General features: G+C 38.1%; 2 protein-coding genes across 3 annotated transcripts in view; one reads left to right on the top strand and one right to left on the bottom strand.

Annotated features, from left to right (window-relative positions):
* The window catches only part of Itk (IL2 inducible T cell kinase), a 95,091-nt gene extending 86,528 nt beyond the window's left edge, over window positions 1-8,563 (bottom strand). The window contains exons 1-2 of the mRNA XM_010622288.2: window positions 8,486-8,563; window positions 6,556-6,710 (exon numbers count right to left, since the gene is read on the bottom strand). Of these exons, the coding sequence (XP_010620590.1) occupies window positions 6,556-6,639 (84 nt within the window). The 5' untranslated portion in view covers window positions 6,640-6,710; window positions 8,486-8,563. The remainder of the gene's footprint in view (window positions 1-6,555; window positions 6,711-8,485) is intronic.
* A 52-nt stretch (window positions 8,564-8,615) lies between these two features.
* Window positions 8,616-13,906, top strand: Med7 (mediator complex subunit 7). Of its 2 annotated transcripts, none has more exons than XM_010622292.3 (2): window positions 8,616-8,703; window positions 11,593-13,906. In XM_010622292.3, the coding sequence occupies exon 2, from the start codon at window positions 11,610-11,612 to the stop codon at window positions 12,309-12,311; it is 702 nt and encodes a 233-aa protein (XP_010620594.1). In that variant the 5' UTR covers window positions 8,616-8,703; window positions 11,593-11,609; the 3' UTR covers window positions 12,312-13,906. The 2 variants fall into 2 exon arrangements, with proteins under 2 accessions (XP_010620594.1, XP_010620593.1); XM_010622291.3 differs by having other exon boundaries at window positions 8,624-8,739; window positions 11,593-13,905.
* The last annotated feature ends 10,360 nt before the right edge of the window (window positions 13,907-24,266 follow it).

Genomic DNA, 24,266 nt, shown 5'->3' with positions numbered 1-24,266 from the left:
TGCATAATTTATGTGGGTTCTTTTCTTCCACTGATTTCTAGTTTCGTTATATTATGATCTGATAATATGCCTGAGACAGTTTTGATTTTACATTTTGCATTTACTTAAGGATGCTTTACGAAATAGCATGTGGTCTGTTTTGGAGAAAGTTCAATGTGTTTCTGAGTCATGTATTTAATTTTTGTTGGGTAGAATAATCTATCTATCTATCTATAATCTGTGAAGTCCATTTGTTTGAAGGTTTGGTTCAACTTTGACACTTGTTAATTTTTTGTCTAGTTGATCCGTCTAGTTGTGACAGTGAGGTATTGAGGACCCCACTGTGATTGTGCTGATGTTTGTCCTATCTTTTATGTTCAGTAGTGTTTGCTTTATGAAGTTAGGTGTGCTGGTGTTTGGTGCATATATGTTAACCCTTCCTATTGAACTGTTCTCTTAACCAGAATACAGTGATTTCTTTGTCTCTTCTGATCACTTTTGGCTTGCAATTCACTTTGATTGAAAATAGGACAGCTACGTCTGTTTTTTTTCAGGTTCTGGTTACTTGGAACATTGTTTTCTTTCCTTTGACTTTTTTTTTAATTAAATGTGTTTCTTGTATACTGCATATAATTTGGGTTTTGTTTATTCATCCATTTTGCCAATCTGTTTCTCTAGACTGGGGAACTCAGATCATTCACATTGCATTACTACTGAAAAGTATGAACATATTCCTGTAATTGCATTATTTTCCTGTTGATGATACTCCCCCTTTGCTTAACTGCCAGATGTGTTCATTCTATTAGCCTTTTTGGATTGTTGACTTCATTGTCTCTAATAGGATATCCTTGAGAATATTTTGTACTGCTGGTTTGGAGGTCATGAATTTCTTAAGGTGCTCTTTGTCATGAACATACCTTATTTCTCCATCAATTTTGACAAGTTTTATAGGATATTTAAGTCTGGGTTGAAACTTGCTCTTTTTTAGGTATTGAAACACTTTGGTCCAAGCTCTCTTGGCCTTTAAGGTTTGTGTTAACAAGTCAGCTATAATTCTAATGGGTTTACATTTTTTCCCATTAAGTTTATTCGTACATTTAAAGCTAACAATACAGTCACACTTATCATTGAGATCTTGTACCTTTACGTGATACGTCTTGGTTCTTATTTTATTTCCCCCCATACTCCTTCCCTTCCTTAACCTCCTGGGTTTACATTTTTAAGTGATTCACTGCTTTTCTCCAACAGATTTCTAGATTCTGTGCCTATGCTGGACTTGTGCGAACTATTTTTTTTTTTTCTAACTTTTTGTTTTTTCTGGTATCAGGAATTGAACTCAGGGCCTTGAGCTTGCCAGGCAGGCACGGTGCCACTGAGCTACATCCCTGGCCTTGAAACTGTTTCTTAATTTTAAAAAGATGAAAATTTAATGAGTTTATGGAAATTATTACATTAGCAACATTATAAAAGTTGGATTTGAGAAAAATAATTGTGGGCACGTGTGTTAATTTGAGTTTAGGAAGAACACATTCCTAGTCTTGCAATTTTTGGTTTATTCTGTTTTAAAGGTATCTTCTAGGACAGAAGTTGTATTTTCAGAAAAACAAGCACATCCTTTGAAAAGCAAAAAGTAAGAAATGAAATGTTTTGTGGCTTTGCCAGTCTGAAGGGGAGCTTTTATCAGTTGGTCTGGTGAATGGCTGGAAAATCCTACCTTGTGATTTTTAACATACAAGGACTGATAGATGCTAGGAACTCAGATGTCTTTGGAGTTGACCCTTGAGTAGTGGGTACAAGTATAAGGAGCAAGAAAGGCACAATGTAAAGATTCGAAAGTCTATGGCAGAGCCTCCGGGAATGTGAGAGGTTGGCATGTACAGTAGAAGACAGAAGGGAAACTCTTTTCAATATTTGGCCCAAAGTCTCAAATTTACACTTATGCCAGAAGCTGACTTATCCTTGCTACAAACAGCTTAACCTCATGATTTTGCAGAACATGGCCTCAGCTTTTGTCCTTTCCTAGTCTTGCGTATACATCCCCATCCTTTGGAGGGCTTCTTTGACATGAACATAGTTTTTCAACCATGGAAGGTGTTAGCTGAGGGCACCCAAAATGTACCCAAATGCCAAAAAAGTGAAGAGGAGGTGGGGACCTAACTACCGTGATATGCTCTGCTATGTACTTTCTCCGCATTTCCTTTTCTGACACTTGATCAAGAGACACATGCATAAACACCCACACATTTCATAGCAACAAGCCTCTTCTTCCAGAAAGAAATTTCAATTGGGGCATCAAGGCAATATTCTGTCAGATAAAGGCCGATATTTTTAACAGCAATATTTATCACCACAGTAGGAATTCTGCTGTTGCAGATGCAATGAGGCCATTTATAGCTGACTATGAACATGTGTCCCCAATATATAGCATACACATATGTTAACACAGGGATCTTTTGCCAAGACAAATATAAGCTCTCACGTGGGTTTGTCATGTTGGAATCTTTAAGCAGAGGAAGCATATGTCTTTTGCAGCAGGATCTATAAAATGAGGAAAGTAGCCAGGCAAGGTGGCACACACCTGTAATTTCAGCTAGCTGGGACACTGAAGCAGGAGGATTACAAGGCAAGGGCAGCCTGGGCAACTTAGTGAGACTTTGTCTCAAAATAAAATAAAGGACTCAGCGTTAGAGTGTCACTGAGTTCAATCCCCAGGATAGCCGAAAGAAAGAGATCAGAAGAGAAGTTCTGAAAGACAACTTCTCATCAGAATATCCAGTGGAGTAGACAAAATGATGCACTACCCAGAAACTCCTTCAATGAGGGACATGTGGCCTCATTCTAGGAGTGCTGCCCATCAACAGCCTTCAGCTACAACAAATTTGTAAACTGCTTCAGGTGCAGAGAACTCCCTCACCCAATATGACAGTCTTCTCTCAGAGGCCACACCAAAGACTGAAAAACTTGAAGTATGAAGCTTCTGCCCGTCTCAGGGCAACAAAGACTAACTTGGAAGGACTGTTCTAATCTCAGAGCTTCCTGTGAAGCCTAAATTGAAGCCAAATTCTCCTTACTACTTTTATCCTCATCCTTTCTATAGGTGTTGATCCTAAGAAATTTTCTTTCCTACAACTCCACCTCAAAATCAGCTTCTCAGCAACTATTACCCACAACATTGGGTTAGCAGGATTCTCCTCCTTCTGACTCCATGAATCTTGTGAAAAGTCACACTACTGTGTAGCATGTATGATTTTGATTTAAAATTTTTAAAAATGAAATATATTTTCTTATTGCAAAATAATGTATCTTAGAAAATTTACAACACATAGATTATAAAAGGAAGGAAAGAAATATCCCATTGCTTGTCTTGATAATTCACTTCTTATTAAAAAATGGACTGGTTAGCTGGGGATTTAACTCAGTGGTTCCACCACCTGCCTCACAAGCACAAGGACTCAAGTTCCATACCCAGCACCAAAAAAAAAAAAAAAGAAAGAAACAAAAAATGGATGGTTGTATTTATGTATCCAAAAAGATGGAGTAGACCCCAGTATATGGAACTCCTACATCTGCCCAGTATTAATGAGAAGCCCCAATATCTAGAGGTGTGAACTGAGGCCCAGTGGAGAACAGGGATTTCTACAGAAGTAATAAGGAGTGTCCTCTCCCTACTCCCCTCCAAGAGTACTGTCATCAGAAGCCCATCAAAGGAATGTTTAAAAAGACTCAGAGCCTCCTAACATAATGCAAGAATGTCCAGTTTTAGCCAAAAATCATTGTCATACCAAGAAACACTCAAAGATAAAGCCAAAAAAAAAAAAAAAGATAATCTATATATGAAAATTCCAAGAGATTTTAGAACTATCTGCCAAGGATTTAAAGTACTCAAAACAAAGGAATTAACAATATTATCGAAACATATGAAAAAGTAGAAATCCTTAAAGAAAAAGAAAATTTTCAGCAAAGAAATAGATGAAAGAAGGGGCTGGAGATTTAGCTTAGTGATGCCTACTGCTGCCTCAAAAGTACAAGGTCCTGAGTTTGATCTCCAGTACCCCTCCCCGCCAAAAAGAACCAAACAGACATTTTATAGTTGAAAATTTAACAGCTACATTAAGAAAAAAAAAAGCTTGATGATCAGGTTCAAGAAGAAAGAAGAAATTAGTGAACCAAAAGAAAATAAAAACTACCAGATTTAAACAATTCAAAGAAAAATGATTAGGAAAAAAAATGAACAGAACCTCAAGGACCTGTGAGGCTACAACAAAAGACCATTACGTCTTGGAAGAAGAGGATAAAGGGCAAGGCTGAGAAATACTAGAAGAAATATGATTGAAATTTCTAAAATTTGGCAAAACAAAAATCTACAGATCTAGTAAATTAAATGACTACCATGCAGGATAAACTCAAAGAAATCTAGACCTGGACAAGTCATAATGAAACTCTTAAAAAAGAAAAAGCCTTAAAAACAACCATAGAAAAATGGCAAAACACTAATAAGAAACAGCAATTCAAACGTTTTTTTCATCAGAAGTTTTTCATCAGAAATTATGTGTTCTGGTTTGTGTCTAGATGTCCTCCCTAATCCTCATGTGGTCATAGGCTCTTTCAGAGGTGGCTAAATCTAGAGTGTGTGATTGATTTCATGGTGGAACTAGGACGGGGAGTCAGGGTGTGAGTACTACGTGACGTACACAGTCTGAATAAGATAAAAGGGGCAGGGAGATGTTGTTAAGGTCGTTTGTTGCTTTTGCCACTTTGTGTGCACCATGATGTTTCTCCTCTGCAATGCCTCTCTGCCTTTTGCCACCCTGCCTTGGAGCCAGCTATTTATGGACTGAAACCTCTGTGAGCTATAAGACAAATAAACCTTTCCCCCTTTAACTTTGGGTGTTGGGTATTTTGTCTCAGCAACGAGAGAAGTAACTAACACATCATGGATATATTTTAAGGGCTGAAGGAAGAGAACCAAAAATGCAGAATCCTTTGGTCAGAAAATCTGACCTTTAGGAATCAACAGTAAACTCAGATATTCTCAGCTGAAGGAAAATAATACTGTCACCAGCAGAGCTATTTCAAAATAATCTCTAAGGGAAGTTCTCTAACAAGAAAAGAAAATGGTATAATTAAAAAAAAAAAAAGAAAATGGGTAGGATAGATCTTGGAAGATGATAAAAGACCAAAGTACACGATAAGCAAAAGAAAGAAAAAGAAAAAAAGGAAAGAGAATACAACAGGTTTTCATTTTTTAATGTTTTCTAAATTATGTTTGATAGCTTAAAAAATTACTACAATTGGCTCAGTGGCATAGCACCTGCCTCACAAGCACAGGTCCTGAGTTCAATTCCTGGTCCTGAAAAGAAAAAAAAAGAAAGAAAGAAAGAAAGAAAGAAAGAAAGAAAAATCAAATAATAACAATGCTGTTAAAGTTGTAGGTTGGTGGAAATATAACCTAGGTACAACCACTATGGAAATCAGTACAAAGATTCCTCAAAGAAATTAAAACTAGAAATTCCATTTGACCCAGCTATTTTCCTCTGAGGAATCTTTCTGAAAGTGTTTGAGACATCAAAGCACAGTGATGTATGCATATTCATGTTTGTAGAAGCATAATTCATTACAGCTAAATCTTGGAAGTGTCTATCTGTACATCAGTAGATGAATGGATAAAGAAAATGTGGCATCTACACACAAAAGAGTACATACTCTGCCGTGCAGAAGGACAAATAAGTTGCTCGAAGGAAAATGGATACACCTTGAGGCAATAATGTTAAGTGAAATAAATTAGACACACAAGCTTAAATATCACATGGTTTCTCTCATATGAGAATCCTAAGTATAAATTAAGAACAAAAGAGGGCCAGAGTGGCATGGCGCCTGTCTTGCAAGGTCCTGAGTTTGTTCCCTGATACCCGCCCCCCGGAAAAAAAAAACAAAACAAAATAAAAGATCACACAAATAGCAAAGTTAGAATTTTTGCATATGGGAAGAGACCAAGTCATGTATGGAGGGGAGAGGGAAAGGAGGGGAATGAAGAGGGAAATGGGAGTAAAGCAAAGGAGTTGGGATTCACTGTGTACATGTGTCACCTCCACACAAGGCAGGTGACTATTATGTACTATAAACATGTACCCAAAGAAAAAGAAATAAGAAAAAAGGAAAGGGGTCAAAGAGCTGGAGGCGGGGAAGGGGTGGAAAAAGGAATAAGAAATGAACTAAGATATACTATGTACATTTACCAACTTCCCTGATGAATGTAATCACATCTACTAATAAAAAAAGAAACGAAGGGCCAGGGATATAGCTCAGTGGCACCTCACCTGCTTCGCAAGCACAAGGTCCTGAGTTCAATCCTTGGTACCAAAAAAAAAAAAGGAAATGAATATAGCATTTCCTGCTTATCCCAGATGTTGCTTTCTGTGGTTCCAATTTCTCGTAGTCAATCTTGCTGTGAATATATTACATGGAAAATTTCAAAAAGGAACAATTTTTATAAATTTTCAATTGTGTACCATTCTGTGTAGCATGTTAGAATCTGAGTGCTGTCCTTTTCTGACCTGGCCGGAATGTGAATCATACCTTTGTCCCCTTAGTAGCCATCTCCATTATCAGATCCATCGTCATAGTATTGCAGTGCTTGTATTCAAGAAATTCTTGTTTCATTTAATAACGGCCCCAAAGTTCAAGAGGAGCAATGCTGTCAGGAGAGACGCTGGAGTGATGACACAGAGAAGCTGTAAAGTGAAAAGCAAGATACTTTGAGAAACCACATTCACATAACTTTCATTCCAGTACGTTGTTATAATTAGTCTGTTATCGTTATTAATTTCCTACTGTACTAATGTATGAATTAAACTTTACCAATCAAACATTAGATTTTGTAGGGTCTTACATAGGCCATGGTGAAGACATTAGATTTTATTTTAAATGTGCCAGGAAGCCCTGAAGACTTTTGAATAAAGGAATGACTGGCCTTACACTTTAACAGTATGGTAAACAGACAAAGTGGAAGCAAGAAAACCAGTTGGGAAGCTATTTCCAAAGTCTAAGTGAGAGAGAATGATGATATCACTGGGATTGCAGCAGTGGAAATATTAAAAATTAATCATATTTAAGACTACTTATTTTTAAATAGAACTAATACAAAAGGCTGGTATGGTGATTTCAGCGGAGTGCTAGAAGAAAAAAGAAAAAAATGCCTATTTTCCGCTTTTGCAAATGGGTAAAGTACAATTGGATAAAGATGTCTAATGTGCACACAGGGGTCTAAGGTAGAAAGGAGAGAGAGTTCCAGGGCCTGCGTGATATTACCCGGATGTTAGCACCTGCATGATACCTAAGTCTCTTGGGGCAATTCAAACGATCACATGTGCCAAATGCAAACGGATGGAGTAAAATGAGAACTAAACACGACCACGAGAAGTCACTATAGTAGGTCATAGTGGTGTCAGCAGTGTGAAGGAAAGCCTGCCAGGTGCATACTTAAACTGGATGGATTTCTTCAACAACAACAACAACAACAAACGAACGTGTGCCTGGGAAAACTGAAAGAGGAAGAGGAATCTATAGACTAACAGGTAACTGAAAAACACATCAGCCAGTCAGAAAGGGTGGGCCTTCTGTGAAGCCAGAGACATTTGGGATTCAAATACTGACCTGGTAATTGATATGAGAGGCAGACGGAGGAACCACTGAGCTAAATCCCCGGCCCCGGTAATTGATGATATGAAAGTTTTAATTGATGATATGAAAGGTTTATTACTTTGTTCTTAAATGAAACAAGAGTACGGTTGTATTTTAAAAAGTCCTTACTTTTTAGAAATGCATGCTATAATAGATGAAAGGAAGTGGTTCCGTGGGCAGGTAATTATTGAAGCTGGTTGAAGAGTATACTGCACTCTATTTTTATGTTTGTAATTCTCTATTAATTTTAAAAAATGAAATCAAAGAATCCTATTTTTAAAGAGGTAATGTTGACAATCTGTATCAGATAACAATCTTATTTTTTATGTATAACGTACTTTTTAAAGACTCCCATGGCGGGGGAGATTCCCATGAACTTGGAAATTTGTGACACTTTTTGTGAAAATACGACTAAAAAAACAAACAAACCCTACTTATGTCTAATTTTTCTTATTTGGTAATTTGTGCCAGAAAAATATAATAAACATCTCTGAATTCCTAAATGAAAAGCAAACAGATGGTGAAGAAATGAATATTCAGAATATTATTGATCTCAAATTATATTCACAGCTTTTCCAGATTGAAAAAATATACAACAAATAGCATATAGAGTCCACTCTCATGTTTTAAAAATTCTTTTTGCTGGTGACACTAACTCTGACAGAATTTTTTTAAATACCTGCTTATCCATATTTAGTGATTCTCTTTTTACATTAGGCAAAAGGATGCCTTGTTTAATTTTAACAGTTAAAGTTACAAAGGGGAAACAAAGGAACAGAACTAGCAGCTGCTACTTTTACTGACAGAAAAACACAAAGAAAGATACCTCAGCCCTGACAAGTCTTCTACCGCGCCAGAAGGACACAGTGAGTATGCGCAGGCGCAATAGCAAGCTTTCGGTTTGAGGTGGGACTAGACCCGCGGGTAAAGGACAGTTCCTGCAGCCAATCAAAGGAGCGCGCCAGTGATTCCTTCCTGGAGGAGAACGGAAGTGGGATTGGGCTGCAGTGGCGAAAGTTGCCACAGTGTAAACCTAGAGCTGAGGTGAGTGGGAGGAGACCGCTAGTGGTTCCAGTCCTGGTGAGTTGCTCCTGCCCGACCCCTCGTCTTCCTCTGGGCTGGCTGGGAATCGGGAGACCCGGCGAGGTTCGGCTCCGAGGCGGCGGCTCCCCGTCCTCTCCTGCCCGCCGACGAGGCCCTGGTGGGCAGCCTGGCCTCCTTCCGGAGACCCAGACTGCGTTCCGAGTTGTGTAACGTTGGCGATGCATTGCCTTCTCTGGTCCTTAGTAAAATGGGAACCACCATCTCTGTCCTTCTGGGAGCAGGGGACGTAGGTCTCGAGCCCATCGTCAGGGTCCCGATACCAGTGGACAAAAGTAATCACATCTCTGAGGGAGGACCCTTATTCTTTTGAAGAAACGACCCCCCCCAGCCCCCTTCCATCGCCCCCAAAGAGTCAGACACTAGAAGATGTGGGTCTGAGAACCAGCTATAATTATTGCTGGTTTTAATACAGTAACGCCTCGCTGGGTTTGAAAGTTCAGTCTAAAATTGATAGAGAAACGTAGTTTCTGTAGCACGTAAATTTCTCATTGTACTGTTGTACATTGTACTGTTGGCTGCTGTGTGACTTAGTGATTTACGAAAGTTTGTGCTTTGGAACTAAAAAAGACCCGGGATTAAGAATTCTTGTTACATAATTTACTAGACTTTTGGTCTGATGTGAGTACTTACCCATGCTGACACTTGGAATCCTCATCCCTGAAATGAAAGACTATTTCACTCCCAGAATTGTGTAACTTGTGGAAAATATGAAACGGTGTTACTACCTGTTGTGTATTGGTTTTTGGAAAATGAAAATTTTAGTGATGGGCTTCCTTTAGGGAGCCACAGAGCTTCAACTTAAAAAAAAAAAAAAGTTTTGTGTGAGGGAAGAACTTGAACTTCCTAAAATTTTAGTTTGAAGTACCAGATCAGTGTTAATTGCCTGCCTTTAGTAATGTGCTGTAATACGAGAATTTTTTTTTTTTTTCCTGTCCTGGGTACCGAACTCGGGTCTCTGAGCTTGCAAGGCAGGAGGTGGAAACACTGAGCTAAATCTCCGACCCACAAGAGAATATTCTTTTAGGAATATATTCTTTAAGTAGTTGGGGATTAATGGATGAGAAACCAATAATACAAATGAGGGAAAATGTTAACAATTGGAGAATCTGAGTAAAGAACATAAAATGTTCTTTATAAATTCATGTAACTTTTTGTAAATGTGCGTTTGTTAAGTTTGAAGAAGTCACATGTACTCTTCGCAATAAAAAATGTCAAAATCAATGGAACAGTTTAAGTTTTTATAAACCTCTCATCTATGTGTTCTTTATAGTTATATAATATATAGACATTGTATTTTTTCCTGCTCTCATATTGATAAAGAAATGGCTTATTTTAAACTTTTCCTACTTTTTTTTTTTAATGCTGTATCCAACATCCTTGTGTACAACTTTGTGTGCTTGTACAAGTATTTTATGGGATAAATTTCTGGAAGTGGAATTGTTGGTTCAAAGAAGATTAGCATTTACTTCTTTGATAATGACAAAGTAAAATGTATGTTAGTTGTGTGTGTGGATTTTCCCCATATTCCTAAGGGAATTACACAGTGATTAGGCTGGTGGGTTCTGTGAGATTGTGAGTGAGAGCTCTGCACCTCAGGAAGTTCTTCCTGTTGTACGCAAATGAAAGGACTTGCTTTTGAAATTGGGAAGATCACTCTTTAAAAACAGAGAAGACAGTGACCTCTGCTGGAACACAGAGCCACCCTCGCAGGAAATGTTCTCATGGTAGAACATTTGAAATCTAGAGGGTCTATTAGATGAAAAAAGTGCTAACGCGCAGCTGCACTGACATTTCGATAGAGAAAGAGAGGCAGAGTCAGCAATGCAAATTGCCCCCTTGTCTCTCAGCACAATCCTATCACAGTAGTTAGCCTGGTGGGACCTTGGAGCTGCCTGCACTTGCCTTCACTATCTCACAAATTCCAAATATGTTACTTGTCCTACCTGACATTGCCCTGCCTTGAAATTCTGATCAGATTAGTCTAAAGAGAACCTGGGAATCTTATTAGATTACCTACTCTTGAAATGGAGTAACTGAAAGTTTTTGTGGCTCTGCAATTCATAGTAGTCAAATCATGGAAACAACCCATATGTCCATCAACAGATGAATGGATAAAGGAAATGTATTTACACCATTGAATACTATTCTGTTATAAAGGATAGACTTGAGTTATCTGTACAAAAATGGATGTACCTTGAGACTATAAGGTTAAGTGAAATAAATCAGATAAGTTGGAATATTAAATTGTATGTCATCTGTGAAATACAGAGTAAAATAAAGAACAAAATGAAAAATAGATGATAGGAAGTACAGAGATGGATTGTTCTCAGCAGGGAAAGGCATCAAGAGATGGAGGGAGAGGAGAGGGAGGGAAAGGATAAAGGATGAAAAAGGCATCGGGATGTGTTATGTACATATACCAACTTCACACAAGGGAAAATATATGAGTGATTGACAATATAATGCTGTTAGAAAAGAATGATAGCCTTTCCCTGTTGTAAATACTATTTTTAAAAATTGAGATCACCAGGCGTGGTGGCGCACACCTGTAATCCCAGCACTCGGGAGGCTAAGGCAGGAGGATCACTGTGAATTTGAGACCAGCCTGGGCTACATAGTGAGTTCCAGGTCAGTCTCGACTATATAATGAGACCCTATCTCAAAAAACAAAACCAAAAAAGGAAAAAAAAAAAAAAAAAAAGGAATTAAGGAGATTATCTTGTCTGGACCTCAGATTCTCAGAAGAAGGAAGAAAATACTCTCTGTAGTCACTGCATGTGATGCGTTTGGTTTTTAGTTGTACTCTAAACCTTTGGTTTGTTTCTGTAGGTTCTTGATCCTCCACAATGGGTGAACCACAGCAAGTGAGTGCACTCCCACCACCTCCAATGCAGTATATCAAGGAATATACAGATGAAAATATTCAGGAAGGCCTAGCCCCCAAGCCTCCCCCTCCAATTAAGGACAGTTATATGATGTTTGGCAACCAGTTCCAATGTGATGATCTTATCATCCGCCCTTTGGAAAGTCAGGGAATTGAACGGCTTCATCCTATGCAGTTTGATCATAAGAAGGAACTGAGAAAACTCAATATGTCAATCCTTATTAATTTTTTGGACCTTTTAGATATCTTGATAAGGAGCCCTGGGAGTATAAAACGAGAAGAGAAGCTAGAAGATCTTAAGCTGCTCTTTGTACATGTGCATCATCTTATAAATGAATACCGACCCCACCAAGCAAGAGAAACGTTGAGAGTCATGATGGAAGTCCAGAAACGCCAACGGCTTGAAACAGCTGAGCGCTTTCAGAAACACCTAGAACGAGTAATTGAGATGATTCAAAATTGCCTGGCTTCTTTGCCTGATGATCTGCCCCATTCAGAAGCAGGGATGAAAGTAAAAACTGAACCGATGGATGCTGATGACAGCAACAATTGTACTGGACAGAGTGAACAACAAAGAGAAAATTTAGGACATAGAAGGGACCAGATTATAGAGAAAGATGCTGCCTTATGTGTCCTTGTTGATGAAATGAATGAAAGACCATGAAAATCTTCCTGTTTTTTTGTTTTCCTTTTGGTAAATAGAGTTGTAAATTAGTATATTTTCTTTTGACAGTGTTAGAAGGGGTACTATGTAACTAAAAACAGAAGACGATTTTTTTTTTCTTGACTCCAGCTTTTCAGTTATGAGATTCTATAGGCAATAGTTTCACTGCATAATGAATATAGGCAAACGACTACACCTACATTAAGAGTAATCATCTTAAAAACCAAAATGTTGGCTTTTGAGTGAAAGATTCCTATTTTTGAAGTTGCAATAAAACTTTGAAGATATCCTCAGTAATAGCAAGCTTTCATCCTTGAAAAAAGTAAATTTGTCATTTATTTTAAGAATGATAAAGGGTATCGAGCTGTATATGTGGGATTATTAAACTTTAGACTTATTTCCTTAAAAATTTTGCTTTATCTCCAAAAAGTAATATAAAATTCTAAAAGAAGAACCCAGTAGAATTAGAAAACTATATTTTCTTTATGACTCTATAAATCACCATCTGTCTCTTCTCCCCATCCTGCATAAAATGATGGGATGACAGTCCCATAAATTGTTCTTTTTGCCAGTCACTCAGGTAATGAATTAATTTATTGGTCACTTTAGTTTCATGGTTCCATTTTAGTAATTAAGATAAAAATGTAGTTAACTATACATTTCGTTTTATCATAGCTTAGGTTTGCTTAGGGGTAGAAGCCTGCAACAGAAAAAATGTTTGTTAGCAGGGACTGCTAGATGTCTGCCAAAGATTCTTGCTTCCTTTTGAGATAATGTTGAGAGATGGCTGCCCAGTCAGGAACCACATACCTCTATGTGGCCTTGTATCTGTGTGAGGCCTTAGGACTTTTAAGTCCTGGAAAATGAAATAATACAGGTGTAGGAATCTAGGTCTGCCTCATTAAGATTTTTTGCATGATCCTCCATGTTCTCCTGCCATCTCCTGGTTAGATAGGCACATTCAGGATATCTTTGAAGATGGCAATGATCCAGTCATTCTTCTTCCTTGAAAGAGGACTAGGTCTGCCTTTTCATTAATTGCACATCTCCTCTCCCAGAGAATGTGACTTTATGTGAGCAAAAAATAAACTTGTTTTCAGTACTGAGATTTTATTTTTGCACTTTTTTTTTTCTCCTCCCACTTACTTCACCCCTCTTCCACCAAGGTCTTGGTGGAGTATCTTTGTGTCTGAGCTGTCTGCCTGCCATTTTCTTAAGGTAGGGCAGTGAGTCTCAAATTGTCCTGTATCTGCCACATTAGCATCACTTGGAGACTAATTAGAAATGTGAATTCTGACCCTACTCCAGACCTGAGCCAGAACTCTAGACACAGCATCCAGGAAGCTGTATTTTAGCAAGCCTTTCATGTGATTAAAATGCAAGCTCAAGATTAAGACCACTGATACAGGTAATGCTGTTTCTTAGATGTCTGCTTTGAATTCTGCCCTCATCTGGTTTCTAGCCAAGAATTTGCTTCATTAAGGTCTTACTGGCCCTGGAACTGGTAAAGTTCAGTTTAAAATGACTACAGGCCAGTTCTGTGAGATTTATATACTGTGAATCTTGGATATACAGAGGTTTCCCCAATTAGACACCTGTTTATCAGATAGGTACCATAGGTAATTCACCAGTCTTTTGCTTTTTTTTTTTTTTTTTTTTTTTTTTGGTACTGGCAATTGAACTTGGGTCCTTGCACTTGTGAGGCAGGCTAAATCCCTCGCCCACCAGTCTTTTCTTTTTGGTATAGACCTTTGGGCTCCAGAGATTCCAGAAAACCAGTCTAGGATTTCAAGCTTCAGTTGAAGTAAGGGAGCAGCTCCTAACCCAATCTCCTTGTGGGGGAAGAAGCTGAAACTGCACAGCATTGAGCAATTCAGCTTTGCGGAGAGTGTTGTGTAGAAGTACAAAACCAGTTTTGGGGCCGCTTCTTAAGTCCTGATACTTAAGAAGTGGAATCATTGGACCTCATTATGAATCAACAGTTACGAATCACAACAGTTATTTGTATGTGACTGTGTGTTGGGGGAGCAGCTGGTAAGGGCTGAGGAGTTAGAACCTCCATGAGAGATCTTTAGAAGTCTAGAGGGTCTGACCTTGCAGTGCTTGGGATCTGACATTAATTCTGAAGAATTCCCCAAAACAAATGTTTACGGGTTCTGATGTGAACTGATACAGTGGAATGAAGAAGCATTAGTAGTTTGGTAGTTTTAACAAGTTTAAAAGCTTACATAACAGGCTGGGGATTTAGTTCAGTGGTTCGACTGCCTGCCTCACAAGTACAAGTTCCTGAGTTCGATCCCCAGCACACTCCCGCAATCTAAAAGCTTACGTAAGACTTTACATAAGACTTATTAAAATAGAGCTATACACACGCTTGTATAAACACTTTTGAAAGATAAATTCATCCAGATAAAGTATCTGGAAGAATCACCTGACCTGCACTTCAAGTAACCAGTGCCCAGACTACAAAAATTCAGGTTTAATTTTATGGACTGGGCCTCTGGCATTGGTTTTAAGAAATCTGCAGGTGATCCTGTGCTGTGGTTAAAAAGTATTGCATGATCAGTGGTTTGTTATTAGTACCAAACTAGCTGAAGTAGAAAGATGGATTTATAGGGAGGACATGGGATTTACTATAGGATTGAAGGATAAAGTGGACATCCAGATCCCAAGGAGGAAGTGGAAGGTGTGGATAGATTTGAGTTAGCCCCAAGACCCTCCCTATTAGCTTCACTCTCTTTCAGAACAACTTTAATGATACAGTGGAGAAAATGCTGCTCTCAGTTCCTAAGTCTTATGTACAGATGCTTCCCAACTTAGGGTGGGTTTGTGTCTTGATAAACCCACTGTAAGTTGAAAATATAGTAAGCTGACAATGCTTTTAAAACACCTATCAAACATCGTAGCCTAGCCTAGGCTAGAGGTGCTCAGGATACTTAAATTAGCTTTTAGTTGAGTATCAAAAGGGTATTGTGTTTTGTATTGCTAGATCAGGAAAAGATCCAAATATGAAGTATAGCTTCTGTCAAATGCTTAGCACTTTCACAGCATAATAAAACTGAAGTATCCTAAGTCGAAGCAGTTTAAGTTGGGGACTGTCAGTATTTCTGTGTTTACCACTGCCTGGGAGTTGTTTCTCAAGTATGAACTTTAAATTGCCATCTTCATCTTCTCTTAGGGGCCCTCATGGATTCTAGTTCTCCTTTCTCACTAGATTTCACTTTCTCTATATAAACCTCTTGAACTGCAAAATGTGATTACCTTCATAAGTGGTCTCAAAAATGATCCAAAGTCAAATTGTAGTTACGTTATTCTTCCGGAAGTGATGGTTCTCTTATGACTGGGAAAAAAAAAATGAAGAAAAAAATCTTTGCTCTCTGGAAAATAAAAAACGAAAAACTAAATTAAAGGGAGGCTCATAAACTAGCTACGCATGAGGAACAAGGCGATTACATACCTGATTTCAACTGGGCCCCTTGGTTGGGACCTTAATCTTGTGAGAGTTCGATTGCTTAATTTCCTTGTATGAAGAAGGAGTTCGTCTCAGAGAAAGGAAGGGGTGCTGAGGTGACAATATTGTACCACTACCACTTAAGCACATGTAAACTTCGATGGTGGCGCACGCCTGTAACCCCAGAACTCGAGAGGCTGAGGCAGGAGGATCACTGTGAGTTCAGGACCAGCCTGGGCTACATAGTTCCAGGTCAGTCTGAACTGTATAGTGAGAGACCCTGTCTCAAAAACAAAACAAACAAAAAACTTCAATGTAAACATAAAAAATAAACACACTGCACAAATATATAACAGTAGTTCCCCCCAGTTATCCATTTATTCACTGTATTCGTGTGGTGAATATTTGTTGTGGTTCTCTATGCTTGACACTGGATTAGTGTTGGGTGAGTGGGAAGGAGGAGAGAAAATGGAAGAAAGATAATACAGTTGAATTAATTTGATAAGTTTAGCAACTTCAGAAGAGCCTCCATTTCTTATTGCCTACTCTACCCATTTCACACTGTGGAGGTAAATATTCACATTTGTTAAGGGCTTTATAAGGCAACGTCTGCTCCTGTGCAGTGTTTGAGAGAAAAGTCTGTGTTGGGGCCATTGTAAACAGCAAGTATAAGTGTCTTCAGGAAATAAATTGGCATAATTTGAATGAGAACAGCTATTGTAGCTAAAATACAGTAGAGTGAATACAGAGCAAAAGGAGATCCAGGTGTGGTGGTGCACACCTGTAATCACAGCACTTGGCAGGTTTAGGCAGGAGGTTCGCTGTGAGTTTTACACCAGGCTGGGCTACATAGTGAGTTCCAGGTCAGTCTGAACTGCATAGTGAGACCCTGTCTCAAACCTGACCCCCCCCAAAGGAGAGCCTGTTTTTTTTACATTAAATCCGGTGGGAAATCACTTGCAAACATATAGTACATTGGTGGCAAGGTTCTAATCCCTTTACATTAAGTCATTTTATCTTCATATTAACCCAGTGAGTTGTAATTAGTTTTATGCCCATATTATACATGACAGAGTGAAGGTTCAGGGAAGTTGTATAGCTTGCCTGAGGCCACTTAGCTAGGGAGTAGCAGAACCAGGATAGAAGGTAGGCATTCTGGGCTGAGGAATTTAGCTCAGTGGTTCCGCCACCTGCCTTGTGAATGCAAGGATCTGAGTTCCATTCCTGTACCAAAAAAAAAAAAAAAAAAAAAAAGACATTCCAGTTTCAAAACCTAAGTACTCAACCTCCATTCTTCATTGCCCTGTAGCCTGTCTTACTGCTAATAAATCATATAAGTAAGTAAGTAATGAAGCTGAGTGGAATCCAAGATTTTAACCTTTGAGATGAAGCTTACAAATACTTCATGATCCTAAATTGGAGGAGGAATGTATGTGTAGCTCAAAATTATGAGTTCTCTTGGAATAGATTAAGATATTTGTGACAACTAAGATTTTTGTTTTTGGCTAGGATTTTTGTATCTTGGGATGCTGTGCTTATAGTTCAAATCTTACTGAGAATTCTTCTTAGTACGTATTGTCCCTGTTTATGATGAATAAAAACAGGATTAAAATTTGTGCTTTACTCAGGTAGAGATCTAGGTCAGGAATCAGCAATATTTTTGGTAAAGATCTGCTTGTATTTTAGGCATTGAGGTCCATACAGTCTCTGTTGCAACTACTTAGCTACTAAGAGTTGAAAGCAGCCATAGGTGGACAAATAAGGGTGCTGTGTTCCAATACAACTAGAACTGAAATTTGAATTTTAATATTTTTCGCATTTCTTACTTGTGGAAGCACAAATCAGGATAGACTAGATTTGACTGATGGGCCACCATATATGTGGTTGAATTTTAAAGATTTTATGTTGTCGCAAAGCTACTAATACATACCATAGAAATAAAAATGCTAGAATATTTTTCATAAGATGGTTCTAAGGATTAATTAAGGTGATGGCTACAAAGCACGCATCACATTTTCTGGAAAAAATGCTTAGAAATCTATTGAAAGGTATTATCCTTCCTACTGTCTTTTTAAAAAGTTTTCTATTTAATTGACAAATAATAATTGTATATATTTATCGGGTGCATTATGGTTATTTTGATATAAGTGTACTTTTTGGTGCTGAGCTTTTTGTTTTTTGCGTATCACTGATACAGTATTTAGAATTAAAACTTTGAAGTGAAAAAAATTTGAATTGAATTTAGTGTTGAAAAATTGAATTGCAATGCAATGAGTCTACCAGTAAGTGGCGCTCTTATCTCAAGTTTAAGAGGCTGCTTGTTTCTTAGGAGGAGACTGACCTTGTGTTTTAACTCTGGGTGGTTGATGGCAGAATTACATTGAATCATTGGCTACCGCATTGATATTTGTTGAGTCAGAGATGGTTGATGATTAAAAAAAAAATACCCTGAGAAGTATGTGCACCCATGTTTATAGCGGCACAGTTTGTAATAGCTAAATCTTGGAAACAACCTATTTGCCCATCCGTTGGAAACTGGATAAAGAAGTTGTGGTTTTTCTATAAAATGGAATATTACTCAGCCATAAAGAGCGAGAGAATAGATTCATTCATAGGAAAATGGATACATATTGAAGATATACTCCTAAGTGAAATAAATAAGTCCCACATGTGTAAATACCGAATAGTTTCCCTGGTGTGAATATTCTGCAACAATGCATAAGATTCTAATAAGATTACTGACATTTAGAAATGGGAGGAAAGGAGCTAAAGATGTAGGGAAGGTGTGATACGTAGGGGAAGAACAAAAAGGGAAAAGAAAAAAATGTGAGAGAATGAAAAGAGGAAAATAAAGTGTTTGTAGATGGGGAGGGGAGGAGGGGGTGAAGGGAGGGCAGAGGTAAGGGGAAAAAATGAGAATCAAGACTTGCCATGTAAAGGTACATGATCCCAACAATGAATGTAACTGTACTGTATCCCTAAATGTACCAATAAACTCAATAAAAAAAAAAAATACCCTGGATTCTAGAATTTGAACTTGACTACTTATTAGCTGCGTAGCCTTTGTCTGGCATATTACCTTCCGTGGCAACTAAGATTCCTTGACTGTGGTGATTCTAGTACTCACTTCATTGTAATACAGTGCTTAGAATGAGGAGGAGACCTATTCTAATTCCTCTGACACTCTTTTGGCTCAGGAAGCGTGGTTTGCCGGTCTCAGGTGTGCTTTTCTGTGCTGCACTTCTGACGTGGAAGCCTGAGGTGCTCTAGAGGTTTCATTTGGGCCCAAGCCTGGGGCTCTGAGTTCCTGCTACTTGAGAGGAGTGACAGAGAAAAAGAAGGAAGGCGTAAATACTAAATAGCAGAAAGGAAAAGGGATGTTACTGTAGATATTAGTTTAAAAAAGTAAACTATCCCAATATATTTGAAAATTTAGAGGAAAATGGGAAAATTTTTAGAAAATTGTCAGGACTGGTATAAGAGCAGGATACTTGAATAGTTTTCTGGTTTTTTTTTTGTTTTGTTTTTTTTTTTTTAAGTATCAGTAGTCAAAATCTTCTCCCAAAGAGAACTTCAAGTTCCAATAGCTTTGCTGGCAAGTCTGCCAAATATTGCCAGAAAACACACATGCAGAATAAAATAATTCTAATCTTATACAGACTCAATAGGAAAACAGGAGACATTTCCCACCTCTATATGAGGCTAGTATAAACAAAATATTAATGAATGGTACCCAGTAAAATATAAAAATCAAAAGATAGCATTTTGTAGCTACTGTTTATTTCATAACAAAATTAATTACTGTATTCTACCAAAATAATAGATTAAAATACTTATTTCAACAGATGTATAGAGAACATTTATATAAAATTTAGCATTCACTGATAAAAAAGAAAAACTCTGTTGAAACTTTAGAATATTTTTAATATGATAAGTGGAAGCTCCATAGAATCTATAATATATATAGTATCCATTGTGAAAACCCGATCCTTCTTTTCAGAGCAGGAATACAGTGTTTCCCTGCCATTAAATTGGGTTTGGTGGAGTATGCCTGTAACCAAACTTTTGAGAAGCTGAGACAGGAGGATAGCAAATTCAAGCCCAGTTTGGCCAATTTAGTGAGACTACCTAAAAAAAATTTCCTTTTTTCTTTTTTTTGTACCGGGTGTCAAACTCAGGACCTTGCACTTGCAAGTCAGGCAGTGGCACCACTGAGCTAAATCCCAGACCTAAAAAAAAATTTTTTTTAAAGGACTGGGGGTTATAGCTCAGGGAGAAAGTCCTGGGTTCGAGCCCCAGCACAGACTAAATAAATAACTAATACATACATACATGCATGCACACATACAAAACAAAAATACCAAAACAAACCCAAACAACAAGTTGGTTATTATTGAATATGTACTAGATTTTTTTAACCACCCATCTTGGAACAAAAAAATATATACTTTTGGAAAGTAAGAAACCTAACTGTTTGCAGAAACTGTTAGCACAGAAAATTTAATACCTTACCATACACTGATAATTTATTAAAAGGTACTGCTAGCTGGGCATGCCTATAATCCCAGCACTCGGGAGTCTGAGGCAGGAGGATCGCTGTGAGTTTGAGACCATCCTGGGCTACACAGTGAGGTCCAGGTCAGTCTCAACTACATAGTGAGACCCTGTTTCAAAAAAGAAAAAGTACTGCTGAGGAAAATCAATATTGAAAATAAATTTTATTTCCATATACTATCAACAATCTGAAAATAAATTTAGTAATGATACTGTAACATCTGGGGAAGGGCGCTCACCACACCACGACAGGCCACGCCACCGCTCTGCTGGAAAAGCAGCTCCCAGCAATTCTAAACCCAGCATCGGTAAACAACTACAGAAACAGTTGAAAATAAAAGGAGGCAGTTTATTTGAAAGTAGGAGAAAGGGGGAAGACAGAAGATGGCTTTTTCTAAGGTGTGAGGGAAGGGGAAGAGAGAGGCAAATATACTTGGGACAAGAACAAGTAGGGAGCACTCAAAAAGTCAAATACTCTTGGATTCTTTTTGTTTGTTTGTTGTTTGTTTTTTGTTTTTCTTTTTTTGAGGCAGGGTCTCACTCACTATGTAGTTGAGACTGACCTGGAACTCACTACTTAGCTCAGGCTGGTCTGAACTCACAGTGATCCTCCTGCCTCAGCCTCCAAAGTGCTGGGATTACAGGTGTGTACCACCATGTGATCCTCTTCCTTTAGGCTCTTGGAATCTGAGGGAGTGTCTTTGTCCCTCCCTTAGGATTTCTTCTACCATGGCTCTTTCTGGTTCTTTGGTAGCAGGTAGGATTAAGGGAGTGGAGGTTGTTTATGGATAGTTTAGATTTAAGGATTAAGTAAAGAAATTTATGTTAATCAGCTACTTGGGAACTTCCTGAGTTTAGTTTTTTCTTCATTCTTTGCCCTTGAGGTCAGAAGCTGCTTTAGAGGATTAATATTTAAATAAAGTTCAGTGAGGCCTTCATTCTCTCTTTTCCCTATCTACAGCCCCCCCTCCCTATCATACTTTGTAAAATAACAATGATAAAATGAAATACACAGAAATAAATCTAGAGGGGTAGGGATTTAGCTCAGTGGTGCCTCCACCTACCTGGCAAGCTCCAGGTTCTGAGTTTGATCCTCAACACATACACACACACACACACACACACACACACACACACAAGAAATCTAGAAATAAAATGAAGACTGCTATGGAGAACATTTTTAAATCTTATTAAGCAATATTAAAGAAAACATAAAGAGAGAGAAACTATGTTTATGATTGGAACATTCAATATTGTGAAGAGGCCAAACAACCATGAACTGATCTGTTCACTAAGTGCAAGCTAGTCAAATTTCCACCAAGTTTGTTTTTTGTTTTTTAATTTAATGAGCAGATTCTAAGTTGATAGGCATTACAAAGGATGTAGAGGGCTGGGGATTTAGCTCAATGGCACCGTGCCTGCTTCACAAGCGCAAGGTCTTGAGTTCGATCTTTGGTACCAAAAAAAAAGAAGAAAAGGGATGTAGATCGATTAGCTTTGTAAAGGATGAAGAGAAGGATTTCCCTACATGATATAAACATCTATCATAATGCTACCATAATTAAACAAAATGTTGTATTGGCAGGCAGAAGGATGGATAAATATATTTTGGAACAAATTGAAATCCAGGAAATCAATTTATGCCTGTATGTTTTTTTAAAAAACAGCAGAGATAACATTGCAATGTGAGAAAGTGCTGGAATTTTCATAAATGGGGCTGGGGTAAAACATACAAAAGTCAATTCCATAAAAATTATAGTGTTAACTATGAAAGACAATGCCATCTTTATTTATTTGTTTGTTTGTTTGTTTATTTATTGATTTATTTTTTGAGGCAGAGTCTTACTATGTAACTATGCTGTCCTTGAACTCTCAGTAATCCTCCGGAATACTGGGATTACAGGCATGTACCACCATGCCTGGCCCCTAGCAGTGTTATAAAGTTTTGGAAGCTAATGTTGGTAAACGTTTTTAAATTCTCTGGATAAGTGAGGAATGTCTTAAATAAAATGTAAAATATACCACTCACAAAAGAACAGATGGGTCAATTTCATTACCTTAAAATAAAAAATTTGCAGTCATACAAATATAAAGTGAAAAGCCATGATATGTGGGAACACACTTGCAATATATTAAACCATTAGAGGACTCTCATCCAAAATATATAAATTCCTTGTATAAATCAATTTTTAAAAATACAGAAACCCAACCCCCCCCCAAAAAAATAGACAAGAGATTTAAACAATCTTTTATCAAAGAAAAAAAAAGTGGTTCATAAAAGATTCAGGCTGAACATGTAGGTCGGTGGTTGAGTGCTTGCCTTATATATGTGAGGCTCTAGATCCAATCTCCAATGTGGCAAAAAGAAAAAGGAAATATACTGAACTCATTAATAACCAGGACAGTGCAGAATAAAGCCACATACCCTTACCAGTTGGATGAAAACAACAAAACAACCCAAATACAGAAAAAAGCCAACTCTGGCAACACCAAGCATTCATGAAAATGTAGAATAAGAGAAATGCTTATTGCTACCGGTGAGTCTTGGGAACTAGGCATTATCAGATAACAGGCAAGATGTTTATACCTTCTGACCCAGTAACCTACTCTGGGAATTATACTCCAGAGAATTGCCAGTGCATGTGTATCCCAAGTAATCTGTGAAAACGTCTAGAACGTCATTGTTTGTGATGCCTGAGATTGAAACTGAAATGTTCTTCTAAAGTAGAATGAACAGTTTGAAGTATTAGATCCATTCCCAGGAAAAGAAATAACAGAAATATCTGACATCCAGAGATCCACAACAGCATGGAATCTCACAAACACAATGTCTAGTGAAACGAAACACCAGGCAATATAATTTTGTTTATATAACATTCAAAACCAAGAAAAACTAGACATGTAATTTTGAGATGCAAACATAGGCAGTAAAGCTATTAAAAAATACAGAGAAGACTATTACTGATGAGGATAATTACCTGTAAAGGGTAAAGGGGGATTGTGATGAAAAAGGGACATGTGGAGTGTGCATAGGGTGTCACAGGGATTTTAGCAGAGTGGCAATGTTTTACATTTTGTATGGCCCCAGTTATTTGAATGTTCACTTTGTAAGTACTGGCAATTTATATGTGTTTTGGTTGTTTTGTTTTGTTTTTGGTACTAGGGGTCAAACTCAGGACCTTGTGCTTGCAAGGCAGGTGGTGGAACCACTGAGCTAAATCCCCAGCACTTGGCAGTTTATAAATGTATGGATTATTCCTTATTATATTTTCCATTAGGGCTGGGGATTTAGCTCAATGGCACTGCACCTGCCTCACAAGCACGAAGTCCTGAGTTCGATCCCTGGTACCTCCCAAAAAAATTAAATGATAGTTTCCATTAAAGAATAATTTAACCTTAAAGGCATGCCATGACATCATCAGGTAACCTCTCTACCAGGAACAATGACAAAGTCTGACAGGACTTTTGGCAAAGACATAGGGCATCAGATGAGTTCTCATTGCCAGTGGGAGTGAAAGCAAGAACGGACACTTTGGAAGGTTCCTAAGCATTATCTCCTAAAGTGAATGCCTGTGAGCAGAGAGAAATGAGACTGGGGGACAGGAACAAAGAGGGAAAATGATAAAATGGAGCAAGAAAATGCACCTGAGCAGGACTGATGAACACGTCTGCGAACTGCACAGCGTGATCACGTGACATCTGCATTTGTCTGTCGTAAGACTAATAATGAGCAAACAGGAAGGAGGAAGAGGTGCCACACTGGAGAACGTGCTCAGAGAGCCCACTCACACTGATCCGTGTCGCAGAGCCACTGTAGGAGGTGCCAGAGAGGGACCTTCATTTGAAAGGAGAGACCGCAGATTGGATTTCACAGCCCAGCAGAATTTTCTCACTGGTTAACGACTCCTATCATCCTTTTCAGTTTCATTGCTGAGAGCCATCTTTACTGA

Source organism: Fukomys damarensis, unplaced genomic scaffold (assembly GCF_012274545.1).
Source record: "Fukomys damarensis isolate Sample0158 unplaced genomic scaffold, DMR_v1.0_HiC HiC_scaffold_9, whole genome shotgun sequence".
Lineage (NCBI taxonomy): Eukaryota > Metazoa > Chordata > Mammalia > Rodentia > Bathyergidae > Fukomys > Fukomys damarensis.
The sequence above is the reverse complement of the archived record's forward strand: the minus strand, read 5'-3'. Positions and strand labels throughout refer to the sequence as shown.